Here is a 16,345-nt window from a genome sequence, read left to right as displayed (position 1 = left end):
ATGTTATCATTGTTAGTCAGTTCTGCTCCATAAGGGTATGTGTATATATTTAGCACGACCATTCTTGAGCAAGACATGGTCAGGATATATTTTTGCATATATCGGTACTTTTGAGTACCCGGTAAGAGCACCTATAAGGGATACCAAGAAGTAACATGGGTACGGACCCCCGACACGTTACAAAACAAACGTGATGATAATAAGAAACAGTAATACGAGGTACATTTTGTATCTGAACCATAAATCGTTCCAAGTTGAAGTTTGTTGTGTTATTGCACCTAAATATCAGTGAAAAGGAATATTACAAAGTGTATATCCGATAATATATATGGAACATATTATCCTCATTTATCGTTTTGTCAGTAATCGCTAAACATTTGTCATACAAAACCTGAATTAAGTGGAGAAACGTATGAAGAGGGACATCTCTGTTACATTCTTGGCATGTTAATGACATTGACACATATATCATTGTTGTTTATATAAAGAACCCCCAATTGACTACATCCATCACCCTTACTGCGTACAGACTATGTGACTCATCCAAAAAATGCATACAATCTTACAATGGAACTGTCTGATGTACCAGGTACACCGTCAAGCTTATAAATATAAAAAGGTACACGATTAATATATAATCCGTCCTAACTTGTGCGATGAGATAGTATGTATATACTATAAGTATACAACCTGATATGAACAATGACTAATTGCCTTTAGAAGCTACATAATTACCTCCAATACAGAAACTCAATTAACACATTCCAATGTTCATTTTGCATTGTAAAATGTAAACATATATTTTCATGGATGACTGACAACGTTGCATAGCAATGTGCACACGGCTTAACATAAAAATTGCGTATGCGTTATCAATACATAATCGTCCTTGTTTGTTACTGCAAAAAAAACTATACCAGACAAGCAATATGGACGTGTTAACTACGACGGTGTTTGTAGTCGTAATATGTATCATTTTAGGGTGAATTAGACAAAATCGTCATCTCCCTCCTGGACCTGGAGGCATACCAGGATTATCTGGGTTGAAAATAATGGCGTCGGACAAAATGCCAACGAGAACTTTCAGGAAATTGAGGAAGAAATATGGAGATATTTTCAGCATTCGGGTCGGCACACAGCTACTTGTTGTCCTAAATGGTTATGACGTCATCAAGGACGCTCTCTTTAATAGGGCAGAGGAGTTTTCAGATCGCGATAACAACTTCATGAACCGTATATTGGAAAAAGGCAGAGGTAATTTTATTACAGTAGTGTTTATTCTATTTCTACTAGTCCAAAATCACTGAGGTGGTGTGTACGAAGATAAAGAAGATTAGTGTTATTACACACATCACATTAGTGTTATTACACACATCATATTAGTGTTATTACACACATCACATTAGTGTTATTACACACATCACACTAGTGTTATTACACACATCACATTAGTGTTATTACACACATCACACTAGTGTTATTACACACATCACATTAGTGTTATTACACACATCATATTAGTGTTATTACACACATCACATTAGTGTTATTACACACATCACATTAGTGTTATTACACACATCATATTAGTGTTATTACACACATCACATTAGTGTTTTTACACACATCACACTAGTGTTATTACACACATCACATTAGTGTTATTACACACATCATACTAGTGTTATTACACACATCACATTCGTATTATTACACACACCACACTAGTGTTATTACACACATCACACTAGTGTTATTACACACATCACACTAGTGTTATTACACACATCACACTAGTGTTATTACACACATCACATTAGTGTTATTACACACATCACATTCGTGTTATTACACACATCACACTAGTGTTATTACACACATCATACTAGTGTTATTACACACATCACACTTGTAATATCACACACATCAAACTAGTGTTATTACACACATCACACTAGTGTTATTACACACATCACACTAGTGTTATTACACACATCACACAAGTGTTATTACACACATCACACTAGTGTTATTACACACATCACATTCGTGTTATTACACACATCACACTAGTGTTATTACACACATCACACTAGTGTTAGTACACATATCACACTTGTGTTATTACACACATCACATTAGTGTTATATCACACATCACATCAGTGTTATTACACACATCACACTTGTGTTATAACACACATATCATACTAGTGTTAAGGTGACTAATTATGTGATGGGTGCTATGGAAACTCATTATGTGGTAGATTTTGTCCTGGTAACTCATTATGTCGTAGAGAGTGTCATGGTGCCTTTAAGTTATCATGTGAAAATGACAGAAAACAATATAACATCAGGTAAGATACCTGGTATGTCGGTGACAGAAGACGATATAACATCAGGTAAGATACCTGGTATGTCGGTGTCAGAAGACGATTTAACATCAGGTAAGATACCTGGTATGTCGGTGACAGAAAACGATATAATATCAGGTAAGATACCCGTATGTCAGTGACAGAAGACGATTTATCAGTAGGTAATATACCTGGTATGTCGGTGACAGAAAACGATTTAACATCAGGTAAGATACCTGGTATGTCGGTGACAGAAGACGATATAACATCAGGTAAGATACCTGGTATGTCGGTGTCAGAAGACGATTTAACATCAGGTAAGATACCTGGTATGTCGGTGACAGAAAACGATATAATATCAGGTAAGATACCCGTATGTCAGTGACAGAAGACGATTTATTAGTAGGTAATATACCTGGTATGTCGGTGACAGAATACGTTATAACATCAGTTAAGATACCCGGTATGTCGGTGACAGAAAATGATATAATATCAGGTTCTTTACCTGGTATGTCAGTGACAGAAGACGACATAACATCATGTAAAATACCCGGTATGTCGGTGACAGAATACGACATAACATCAGGTAAGATACCTGGTATGTCGTTGACAGAAAAAGATATAATATCAGGTAAGATACCTGGTATGTCGGTGACAGACGACTATTTAACATCAGGTAAGATACCTGGTATGTCGGTGACAGAAAACGATTTAACATCAGGTAAGATACCTGGTATGTCGGTGACAGAGGACGATTACACATCAGGTTCTTTACCTGGTATGTCGGTGACAGAAAACGATATAATATCAGGTCTTCACTCCACTACTTCCAAAAATACAACTCAAAAGCAAATATAAATTTGCCGTACTAGCGTGCCCGTGTAATAGCGGTCGGCGTTTAATCAAAATTATGCATGTTTAATGTATATACACCGATCTTTTGTACAAATATTCCGTACTCAAACGATATCGCTCCTCTGAAACAACATGATACAGATGTACATGAAACTTTGGAAAACTATTTGAATAGTAAAATACAATATCCCTGTCATCAGTATGCACCTGGCGCCCAGGAAAAACCGGAGATAGCCCCCGGAAACCTGTATCCGCGGTGGCGGGAAAACGATTATACCCTTACAGGTGTACCTAGGGGTAACGCTGGACCTGCGTTATCGAGGAAATATATACAATTGATATTTGTATTACATGTACACTCCATATTTTTTGAAAAACAGGAAAAATCAAATGAAAAATTTAGCTGTGTCCGCCCTGCTGAGATGGCAGCTAGAAAGTGACCTCACGAAGACGTGTACCCGGGTATGTACACGTGTACCCGCTCCCGCGGAGCGTGCGCCTAGCACGAGTAATACGATGTCGTTCAAGACAAATTATTCCCGCTATACTGACGAAACGCGGGAATATTTAAGTCTTCACTCCACTACTTCCAAAAATACAACTCAAAAGCAAATATAAATTTGCCGTACTAGCGTGCCCGTGTAATAGAAATAACAAAGAAAGGGAAAGGAAGACCGAGAATTAATCAATTAACTAAAAAGCTGAAAACGCGTACCCTATTAACTGAATATGAAACATATTTACAAACCGAGCTTTTGGGTCACCTTTAACCTTGCCTGTAACGAGTCTGCGACATAACCATCCTTAGCAGTTTCACTCTTCCATCGACCGTGCCTCTTAAAGCACCTGTCATTCACGCCGTTATTCGCGGCGACAGTGGCGCCCCCAGCGCGCAAACTGTGCAATCCAACATTTCTTACGTCACAAACTAAAGACAAACGCTTCGAAATGGCCTGTCGGGCCCCCGTGTAACTCAAACTCTTGTTCTTATGAATAAGCTTACACGTTGAACCGGAGCGGAAAATAGGCTTGAATAAAAATATATCTGACTGAAGGTCAATCCCCGCGATTTCTATATATTTGAGAATCATGGCGTGGGGACATGCCGATGTCTGACCCTTACTGATAACTACTTCGCTACCGTGACGGTATTGGTCGGTTTTGCTTTTCCTGATCACTAAAATGAAATGGCTATCGAATATTTTTAGATCCGAACACAGCAGATTGCTAAGTTCATTAAAACGTAAAAAACCAGAAAAACACAATAAAATCATTGACAAGTCCCGAATAACGAGCAAATCCCTACTATCAGAAAACATGTTACATAAATGAATCAAAGTGTCCGTAGTAATTGGGTCCTTTTTGCAGACTGGCTTGCGTGATGTCCTTTTGGAGGACTCCATCAAATTACGAACGAAACTGTTAGTCGTGGGATCAGAATGTCCGTTGATGTCATGTACCCATTTAATGGCGTATACAGTCGCAGAGATCACGGAAAATGAGGAACGCTTGTCCAACAGATAATTCAAATACAGAGCCAAATGCACTGGATTAGCAGGTAACGCACAGCAACTATGCGTAGAGCAAAAATGTTCCCACCTGCGAAACGTGTCAAAGTATTTCTTGTTGGTATTGTCGCTTTTGCTATTCAGGAGCCTGTCCGCCATATTACGCGATACATTGTGTAGCGCTGATTCCGCCGGTACCCCCGCAGCTCTGACGGCCTTGTCAACAGATCCTCGCAGACCTATGCCTGTTAAGAATAACAATCAATACATAAATATAACATGTTCAATGACGGAAATCTAATCGTAGTGCAAACATGTTGAAAGATAATACACCTTTCTCAAAAATCCCGTTGTTCCCCCTGTCACCGATCGTTACCCTGTTTTTCGATAACGAGGTGTAATCTTTAACAAAACTAGCAAATTTGTCCCCCTGACATAAAACAGGCCAGAAAGCTGCTGAACGCCAAGCTGGAACCACTAATGTCCCATAGGCCTGGTCTGCCTTCATTTTGTCAAACATCTTACAAACAAGCCGGGGAGGGGGCACTAACCAGTTGTTTACCCTCCCCCAGAACACGGTAAAAGCGTCAATAGCCTCCGTACCCGGACACCACCACCGGGAATTAAAACGAGTGCATTTTTTATTGTAATCTGAAGCGAAACGATCAACTTCATGTGGTCCCCACTTCTTCTCACAAACACCAAACACCCAAGCCTGAACAGACCAATCATCGGAATCAGAACATCTGCTGAGAAAATCAGCGGTTTTATTGCTATTTCTGGGCAACCACTGTGTTACCAGGTTAACACTATTACTGGACGTAAGCCTATGCATGTCCATAGCGACCTTCTGTAAGTGTGTTTTACCGCTACCGACACGAGCGATTGTACATGCGCCCTTGTTATCCATGAATAACCTGACATTGTGACCTCTGACCCTATCTATAGTAGTAAACAATACGCGCTTCGCTGCCTCCAACTCTCTCCACGTGGAACTACGCACGCGCTCGTCACTGTCCCATGTTCCTATGACCACGCAGTCACCATGCTCGTACAACCTTTCCACATTTGGAATAAAACCGTCGCCTTCAGCCAAGGCCAATGCCTCATGCATATAACCGGTGCCCTCGGCACTAAGTATTTCATCTCCCTCCATAAGAGGATCCACACAGGGGATAACAAAACCTCCGTAACCTACCTCATAGGCATCGGTACAAATTACCTTTGAACATTTTTGACTCTCCCTCAATGTCGACCCTTTGTCGTTTAAAGTTTGTACATTAGAAAGCCAAAATTCTATTTCGTTCAGCGCCTCTGCGCTCAAAAACACTCCAGCATTCCAGCTGGCTCTCGTCAACAAACTTACGCTAAGTTCACGCGTACGCAATCGAACCATCGATCCTATTACACTGTGCATTGATATGACCAGCCCTACAATGCTGGCGATATACCTGGCAGAGAACAACAGTTGACCTCTGCTACAGACTAACGACATAGTGTGTTTCAACAATGACACCAATCTGTCAACCCTGTCGGTGGAAACTCTAAGCACGCCTTCTATCATTGCCCACGTGTACCCGAGCCACGTGACATCCTGGGATGGCTCCCATTGGCACTTTTCGTCCGCGATAAGGAAACCGTAATCTCTCAAACATCTCTTTACGCATTGACTGGCTACGTTAGCCCCGCCTACCGTACCATGACCACCAATGCCGTCGTCCAAAAACATCACTAGTTTGTGACCTTGACCACGCACGTGCTTGACTACCTGTCGTAAGACCTTTGTGAATATATAACCCGCCGTAGAGATACCAAACGGGAGAACGTTAAATACAAAGAGTCGCGCGACTCCGCCCATTTCGACCTCGAAACCTAAGAAATTTCTATGTTCGGGATAAATTTCAATGTGATGATAGGCAGACTTTAAATCAAAAGTGAACAAAAAATCGCCTTGATGAAACAAATCTCGAGCAACCCTCGCATCCTCGTATTTAAATTTGAACTTGTGGAGAAACACATTTATGTGGCGACAATCTAAGACAAGACGCGGTTTACCTGCCCGGTTGTACGCTACTGTCAGAGGATTGACAACACGTGGCTGAACTTTGACCTCAGATATACAGCCAATGCTCAGTAAATTCTCAACCTCCGTGTTAACAAACTGAAGATTGTCACGAGCAGACTTATTGTTTCTCAAACGAACATTTGGAGGGATTTCTTTAAAAGGCAACTTATAACCGTCGGCTATTACCGATAAAACACTATCGCTGGCGCCAGTACCTTTCCAATAAGCTAAACACTTATTCAATCTACCAAACGGCGAAATCGCCCTTCTTACTCTAACCGCCGAGACGGTAGAAATATCGTCAAGCTCAACATGCTTAGTATCAAAAATATTACTTATCTTTTGACCGTTGCTGGGTCCAACAGCTGACATGGCTGGGCACTCTGACCTCCAATGTCCGGCCCTTCCACAACCATAGCACACCCCAGGCCTAGGGGTCCTGACGGGGATCACTTTTTCCGATTGTCCTGAGTGTTCGGCTGGGGTTGAGTAGGTACTACGTTGGTAAGGCGAATATCGAGATCTCCATTTAGTAGATTTTTGCTTAGCCGCCTTGATTTTACGGTCCGCTCTTGACCGGGCCCGGTCCATCCGTTTCTCGTCGTCCGAGTCCGAGGCGAGGGGATTAGAAATATACTCCTCGACGGCTTTCCATCCAGCCTCCGACGTGTCGGCCAGTTTGATAAGCTTTTGCCGATGATTAATCAAGTCCATACCTTCGGCAATAAGGGATTTGGTGGCCTGAGGGTCGTGTAGAGATATTTCATCAGCTTCTTGTAACTTAGAAGCGACCTTCCGGTTGAACTTGAATTGCTCTTCGCAGCTCTTTTTAGTGAATTTATGATTGTCCACACCGATAATGTCCTGTCGTATTTGCGCTCGCTGAACATTGGAAATGTCAACCTGTTTTGCATGGATTTTGGCCTCTAATTCACCCAACTTCTCTGACATTAATACGTCCAAACGAGAGAACAACGCTGATTGTGCCTCATCGACAGTAGATTGTATATGTCTGTTAATTCCTGGATCCATGATGTTCTAGAGTACATGTATATAGGAGCGAATTTAGCTGTGTCCGCCCTGCTGAGATGGCAGCTAGAAAGTGACCTCACGACCACGTGTACCCGGGTATGTACACGTGTACCCGCTCCCGCGGAGCGTGCGCCTAGCACGAGTAATACGATGTCGTTCAAGACAAATTATTCCCGCTATACTGACGAAACGCGGGAATATTTAAGTAAGATACCTGGTATGTCGGTGTCAGAAGACGAGTTAACATCAGGTTCTTTACCTGGTATGTCGGTGACAGAAAACGATATAATATCAGGTAAGATACCTGGTATGTCGATGACAGAAAACGATATAATAGCAGGTAAGATACCTGGTATGTCGGTGACAGAAAACGATTTAACATCAGGTAAGATACCTGGTATGTCGGTGACAGAGGACGATTACACATCAGGTAAGATACCTGGTATGTCGGTGTCAGAAGACAAGTTAACCTCAGGTTTTTTACCTGGTATGTCGGTGACAGAAAACGATATAATATCAGGTAAGATACCTGGTATGTCGGTGACAGAAAACGATATAATAGCAGGTAAGATACCTGGTATGTCGGTGACAGAAAACGATATAATAGCAGGTAAGATACCTGGTATGTCGGTGACAGAAGACGATTTATCTGTCTTTCCATGTTCATATGTAATGTGTTGTTACAATGTTTATTTTCTCATTGCACTGGGGCTATTTTGAAATATTTTGCAACATTGGCACTGAGACAATAGGTCGTGAAGCATTGAGTGTGTAAGACCATACGTTATTAATTATTTTTTAGTTTCATAGGGGTATGAAAACAATTTTGTTTGCAATCTTCTGTAAGAAACCGCTACGCGGATTCATACAGTTTGCAAACTTCCGTTTGTAAAATTTAAAAAAGTCACTTGCAATATTTCTTAGAGACATACAGGACGTCTTGGGACTCATGGTATTTTAACTGTATATTCATATATTTTGAAAATTTTGATGGTGTTGTTTTTTTCTGTAGCTTTTCTTGAAACTTCATTAACTAATATAGATTTCTTTGCTCTTTCTTCTTAAAATGTTTGTATAATTGTCTACAATTGTCCCAAGACGTCCTGTATGTCTCTAAAATACCTTTTATATGTCTCTGTACATGTATTTGTGTATGCCATTTCTACAGATACATGACTTGTATATGCTTCCATAGTGACTATAACTTTACAAAGCCTTTAAATGGACACATACGTACATGTCCTTTGTTTCCTCTTAGGCGAACAGAACACAACTGCAACAAGTAATCTCTTCAAGCAATTAATCAAGGATCCAAGATGTTCTCAAAATGGACCGAACAAATTTCTAGAGCATTTTTAACATTCCTTTAAGATTATCAAATGTTCATCTTTATAGACTTTGTAAATTTGTATTTGTACATAAGTTATTGTGTACAAATTTACTTTTTAAAAGTTTTATTAGTACAATACATATTGTGTACATATTTTCTTTTCAAAAGATTTATTTGTAGAAGTCATTCTGTACATAATCATGCATAACTCGTTGTATGATAGGTTTACTACTGACACTCGTAAAATTGATATTTTCTAGGCGGAAATTGAGGAAGACATATGGAGACATTTTCAGCATACGGGTCGGAACACAACTACTTGTTGTCCTAAATGGTTATGACGTCATCAAGGACGCTCTCGTGAAAAGAGCGGACGAATTCTCAGATCGTCCGATTCTCTTCATTGACCGTATACTTACCAAAAGCAGAGGTAATATCTTAGTACATTTTACAATAAGGTAATTTGCATTCGAAATAACAACATGTAATCTACATGTCCTGCCCCTCCCCCTCCCCCTTCCTACCTGTTTATTTTATGTATCACACCCACAGAGGTTTTGAAGCAAAGAAGAAATAAGATTTTTCAGCTAATAAAATGATTAAGCTAATCACCTTGCGAACAACTGGGCCCTGGATTACAGTGTTTCACGACACAACTGACGATAAAGAGACAAAGAGAACAAAATAAAACATATTGATTAAAACTTGGCTGAGCAATTAGCTGAGCCAGCAAAAAAAAACACTGGTTACCATGAACGATAATTTAAATGAGACATAGCCGTAAAATGTTTTGGAAAGAGAAATGGAATTAGTGTGTGGAGAGAAACATGAAGTGGTTATGCGCTTTATCCCTAATGTAGAGTTTACTTTTTGGAACAAAATATACAGAAAGAAAATCATTTTATAATAATGGACATAATTTCAATACATCAATGGTATCGTTACAATAACCAATGGTTTCATCCTTCTGCTGAAGTTATGGTTTATTTTAGTTTCGTGAATTTTTCCCTTCAAATACAACAGCGAATATCGACATAATATCAAAATCATAATTCTAACTCAGAGCTGATTAAACTAGGAGAAACTATGAACAAAAAGAGACCTCGAAAAGATTACAAGGAAATAGAGTAAGCGTCGTCTGCTTCACTCACCGACGACATCAGCCCTACAAATCTAGGTCAAATTCACGATAAGTCCTATTCTCAAAATCAGAACTACGGTGGTGACTTCATGTCGAATAAAGAAAAAAACATATCAAAATGAGATAATGATGTGGATTATAAAACTTTGCCATGGTCAGGGGCTGACATTGTAGTACAAAGGGGTTACCATCACAGTGGAGTTAACATCGTAGTGTAGGATACTGGAGATAACACCGTAGTGTAGGATACTGGAGATAACACCGTAGTGTAGGATACTGGAGATAACACCGTAGTGTAGGATACTGGAGATAACACCGTAGTGTAGGATACTGGAGATAACACCGTAGTGTAGGATACTGGAGATAACACCGTAGTGTAGGATACTGGAGACAACACCGTAGTGTAAGATACTGGAGACAACACCGTAGTGTAGGATACTGGAGATAACACCGTAGTGTAGGATACTGGAGATAACACCGTAGTGTAGGATACTGGAGATAACACCGTAGTGTAGGATACTGGAGATAACACCGTAGTGTAGGATACTGGAGATAACACCGTAGTGTAAGATACTGGAGATAACACCGTAGTGTAGGATACTGGAGATAACACCGTAGTGTAGGATACTGGAGATAACACCGTAGTGTAGGATACTGGAGACAACACCGTAGTGTAGGATACTGGAGATAACACCGTAGTGTAGGATACTGGAGATAACACCGTAGTGTAGCATACTGGAGTTAACATCGTAGTGTAGGATACTGGAGATAACACCGTAGCGTAGGATACTGGAGATAACACCGTAGTTCACTGAAGTAAACACTAGTGCACTACTGTATAACATTGCACGTCAGTGCACTTTACAATGTTATGTCTAGTGCAATACCTTGTTCACTATGTGTGGAATATCTATCTTTCGAAACTTTGTGTTTTTAATTAGTTCGTCAGTAGTCGACATACGTCACGGAAATCGTGAAAATAAGAACACTTTATATCAAATCAATTAGTTTGAATTCAAAAAGTTTTCAAATGGTCTGATCTTGCAAGAATCTTTGTAGTAGTAAAAGATTGTAATACTTATTCAACAATTGTTTTTATAGAATAAAATTGATTTATATATTCTTTGCTGAAAATAATGTAGTCTTCAAATTAAACATTATTCTTACGATGTGGTCATTGTTTCCAAAAACACTGCTTCCCCAAAGTCTGATTAGAAACATAGGCACTATTAGCAAGACAATTCCATTATCATTGAATACGAACAATCAAGTGCTGTTATGTCGTGTTAAAAATTGATGTCATCTTCACAGGTTTACTAGCCAGTTCAGGAGAAAACTGGAAACAAACACGGACATTTTGCTTAACAGCCCTCAGAGAATTTGGGTTTGGTAAGAAATCACTGGAGGCAAAAGTCAAAGAAGAAGTTGATGTATTCTTAGATGATATTGGCCAACATAATGGTGAACCCTTTGACATCAACGAAATAGCACAATCGAGCGTGTCAAATGTTATTAGTAGTATTGTGTTCGGGCGACGGTTCGACCACAATGACGAGGAGTTTAAGAGCCTATTAAGTAAAATCGACCCAGGACCGGCCGGTCCCACGAGCATTGTTAACACGTTCCCCGTGTTACGATTCCTACCAGGTGATCCATTTGGCATTAAAACATTTTTAAAGAAACTCTCACAACTTAGAGGATACTTCCGAACATCGGTAGAAAAACACATAAAGATGTTTGATCCGAACTCTCCACAAGATTTAATAGATGCTTTTATTAAGGAAAATCCAAACACGATGAGGACAATCCTGTTTTCAGATGTAAGTATTGATAGGTAACATTTCCATGCATTATTCCGATTGATACAATAGACGATTTTACACAAGGAATTACTTGCAAGAGGCGTTTGTAGTTTGCAGATCCCATTCCTTAATTTGATATCAAATATATAATGGGATATGTAGTAACTTCGTAATTTGATATCAGATATAGAATTTGATCTACAGTAAGTCTGTAATTTAAAATCAAATATAAAGTTTGGTCTACAGTAAGTCTGTAATTTGATATCAAATATAAAGTTTGGTCTACAGTAAGTTCGTTATTTGATATCAAATATAAAGTTTGATCTACAGTAAGTCTGTAATTTGATATCAACTTTATAATGGGATCTGCAGTAACCCCGTAATTTGATATCAAATATATAATGGGATATGTAGCAACTTCGTAATTTGATATCAAATATCAAGTTTGGTCTACAGTAAGTCTGTAATTTGATATCAACTTTATAATGGGATCTGCAGTAACCCCGTAATTTGATATCAAATATAGAATGGGATATGTAGCAACTTCGTAATTTGATGTCAAATATAAAGTTTGGTCTACAGTAAGTCTGTAATTTGAAATCAGATGTGAAATGTGATCTGCAGTAACCCCTGTAATTTGATATCAAGCATAGAATGGGATCCACAATAACTAGTAAATGAAAACTAAATATATAATGGGATCTGCAGAAATCCCGTAATCTGATATCAAATATGATATTTGAAATGCGATACATCGTAATTTGATATGAAAGAGAATATATATGAACATTTGATCTGCAGTAAGTCTGTAATTTGATATCAGATGTGAAATTCGATCTGCCGTAAGCCTTTGATTTATTATCAAACAGAATGGAATCTGATGTAACCCTGAAATATGCAGTAACTCCGTTATTTCATGTCAAATGAAGAATGGGTTCTGCAGTAGTCCCATCTGCAGTAACCCCGTAATAGCTGTAGTAACCAGAAATTTGATACCAAATAAAATGATGTCCATTTGGAATGTTAGGATATAAATACGCGTAAAGCAAAAATATAGGACATTTTTAAAGATCACAAATGTTGTATACCTATTAATTTGATCAGATATCGTATTGTGTTACTTTTGACCCCCAATACATTACGCTATATACTTAATTTATTAACTTATTATGATTTTATTCTTTTCTCCCTTACATAATTTCTGTGCTCCAATTCATCACTCTAACCAATGTACTTTGAAAATTGAAGTAAACAATATGATTATGCATGACTGATATAGATGCATTGCCATAGCAATAAAGATGTTTAAACTGGTATTGAATTTCAGATGATAATTTAGACTTCGTCATTCTCCATCTGTTTGTGGCGGGAGCGGAGACTACCACTACAATTATTCACTGGGCCATTGTCTACTTACTTCGAAACCCGGATGTACAAGTTCGAATGTTCCAGGAAATAGAATGTGTCGTCGGTCTGTCCCGTTTACCAACAGTTGCTGATAGACCTAACCTAAACTACTGTGATGCGTTTATTACCGAAATCCTACGACGTTGTAATATAGTTCCCCTATCCATACCCCACGGAGCCCTGAAAGATATTCACTTCAGAGGATATCGTATTCCTAAGGGTTGTACAATTCTTCCCAATTTTGATTCCATTTTAAGCGATCATGACATTTTCCCTAATCCGGAAAGATTTGACCCGACCAGATTTTTAGATGATCAAGGAAAGTTCTGTGGTGCTGAAAAAGTTGTTGCTTTTTCCCTCGGTATGTATTCTTATTTTGTTTTACATGTTAGTGTAATCATGTTCAAATGTATACAATCTACACACAAGTGAATACTGGACACAGAAATGAAGAAATAAAAAAGGACATTTGAAAAATCAAAATATGCTTTTCGGAGCACTGCGCTGATATAAATGTAGGTAAAAGAAAGAAAATGTGATGAGAGGTTGAGGAACACGCTAAAATGTCATAAAATTTATTTACAGTTTCGAGATAAAATTTACAATATACAACATCTAAGAATACACAGGCACAGTTTGACACTGTATGCGTGAGACGATTTCCAGTACTTGCATTTAAATGTGAATTATATCTAGCAATACATTAACATGTACGATATAATAGATATAATATATTTCGACATACACTTAGAGGTAAGACTAACATTGATTTAGGCTGATTTAACTTTTGTATTGCACATGTATTAATCTTGGTATAAATTAAGTCAATTAAGATCGCCAACAGAATCCTTTGTTTAAAAAGCATATATTTTCTTACTGAAACATTATACTACACGATAAAAACGGTTGTCAATATAGCATCTAACACAATGACCACGCATAAGACAATGAGTGTGTAGTATATCCAATTACGAGCTATCAGCAGCTGGACAATGTATGTATTGAATATAATTAATTTTTCTTTGTTTTCATGGTAAATACTCAAATATGATTGGTCTATGAAAGAAATTCCGAGAATGGCGCGAAAAATGTGACGTCACAATACGACAATTGACGTTGCGTAATGATTTGAGAAAAATAATCCCATTTAAAACCAGTAAAATTGTACATAAAACATGTTTTGAATTAGAAAATCATTTTCAAAAATTAATTATAAGCGTTGATGTCAATTTTGTATGAAACTAAAACAAAATGACATCGATGCTTAAATGTTTTTATTATTATATTCATGTTCAACTGATTGAATTGATGTTTTCTCTGCTATACGGTGGGCATATACTGTTTCACTCTGAGGAGAGGGTTTCATACGCCTTGCTTGTTGCCTAATGACTGTTTTATCTAAGATATAAAAAATACAATATAACCTTAAAGTATGTTTTCCGCCTTCAGGAAGACGAGCGTGTCTGGGGGAGGCGTTAGGGAGGATGGAGATGTTTTTGTTTCTTACTTCCTTTGTCCAGAGATATGACGTCGTGGCTGACGACCCCGGTAATCTTCCTTCAGAAGAGGGAATTTTCGGCCTCACCTACCGCCCGGAGCCTTACAAGTTCCGGGCTATAACCAGAGGCTGACATATTTTGGCATCGCCTACGGTCCGCATCCTTACAAGTTTCGGGCTGGACACTGGGGCTGATATGAGGATCAATCGCAGCATTATTATATCATAGTTCAATGAGAATTACTGCATGATTATATCCGGATAATGAAATGTGATTTTTGGCATTACAACTTATGTTAAATTTTGACATTACTGATGTTTTCTTGTTAAACCTGCTAAATGTTGCGTAAACGTATTAAGTGTATATGCGTGTTTTAAAACTAATGTTAAAACAATTAATGTAAAATGTAAAACAATACACTCTGCATCGTTTGCTGCTTACTATAAATGGTATAGGAATATGGTTAAATTAATATGGGTACGTATGTGCAAAGGCGCCTGCATCTGGTTAGTATTTATAGACAAAAAAATATTAGCTGCTACTCCTACCATATCAACACGGTGTAACACTTGAAAATCGGACGATACATCGACTGTTGGATGGCAGTAGGTTATCTATGTTAGGAATGTGTTAAAACAGACAGCAGTCTTATTAGTCGACAATTATAGTTAGTATTGTCTTCAGGGATGTCGACTTAACAGATTGGCTGTTGCAAAACCGCTCTGAAATACATAGCCTACTTCCGTTCCACAGTCGAAGCATCGTCGGCTATCATGGCCGCTTTCTTATCTTGAAATCATTGTCAGACGAAAAAAAAATAACATGCGTTGATATTTAAGGATTCTGAACCAAGGTCCGTTACTGAAAAATGTGTGAGTTTGATATTTTAGTCGGATTTACCTTAATTTTAAAGTGAGTAGAAGCTCACACCCCACTGCGACTTTTAGAAATAAGTAACATCTTGTTGATAAAGTAGGAGTAGAGGCTATTTTTTCTATAAATACTAACTAGTTCTAAATAAATGTTAGTATAATAGAGTTAGTTTCTTATTTACTCGTTATATCTTAGCGAATATAACTAGTCAATAATATGATGTGATTTAACAGAAGTATTTGGATCAATTGTTAGTATTATCTTGGATAACAATGGGTCTTGCTGTTGACATCTAGTTTGTTAAGCCCTTTTATATTTCGATAAAACATGTGAAAAATGAATGTTTCGGTGGAACACATTTACCTCATGTGTATCACAGATATTGCACAAAATAACCATGACATGTCATCACAAGTGGCTTTATCACACAACAGAAGCATTTGTTTGGCCAGATTTGACTTTATGTCCGTATAAACACTA

General features: G+C 38.2%; 1 protein-coding gene across 1 annotated transcript; it reads left to right on the top strand.

Moving 5' to 3' along the window:
- Nucleotides 1–928: 928 nt before the first annotated feature.
- On the top strand, nt 929–15,576 carry LOC117330107 (cytochrome P450 2H1-like). Its single transcript, XM_033888326.1, has 6 exons — nt 929–1,254; nt 7,824–8,108; nt 9,367–9,573; nt 11,596–12,108; nt 13,414–13,854; nt 14,943–15,576. Exons 1-6 carry the CDS (start codon nt 1,053–1,055, stop codon nt 15,122–15,124), a joined length of 1,830 nt encoding a protein of 609 aa, XP_033744217.1. The 5' UTR covers nt 929–1,052; the 3' UTR covers nt 15,125–15,576.
- The last annotated feature ends 769 nt before the right edge of the window (nt 15,577–16,345 follow it).

This window comes from Pecten maximus, chromosome 6, assembly GCF_902652985.1.
Source record: "Pecten maximus chromosome 6, xPecMax1.1, whole genome shotgun sequence".
Taxonomy (NCBI): Eukaryota; Metazoa; Mollusca; class Bivalvia; order Pectinida; family Pectinidae; genus Pecten; species Pecten maximus.
This window is presented reverse-complemented; position numbering and strand designations above follow the sequence as displayed.

Coding starts and splice junctions, on each gene's coding strand:
- LOC117330107 (XM_033888326.1), top strand. CDS start 1,053: ATGGCGTCGGACAAAATGCCAACGAGAACTTTCAGGAAATTGAGGAAG. Junction 1,255..7,823: donor TATATTGGAAAAAGGCAGAG/GTAATTTTATTA, acceptor ATGATGTTCTAG/AGTACATGTATATAGGAGCG. Junction 9,574..11,595: donor TATACTTACCAAAAGCAGAG/GTAATATCTTAG, acceptor TCATCTTCACAG/GTTTACTAGCCAGTTCAGGA.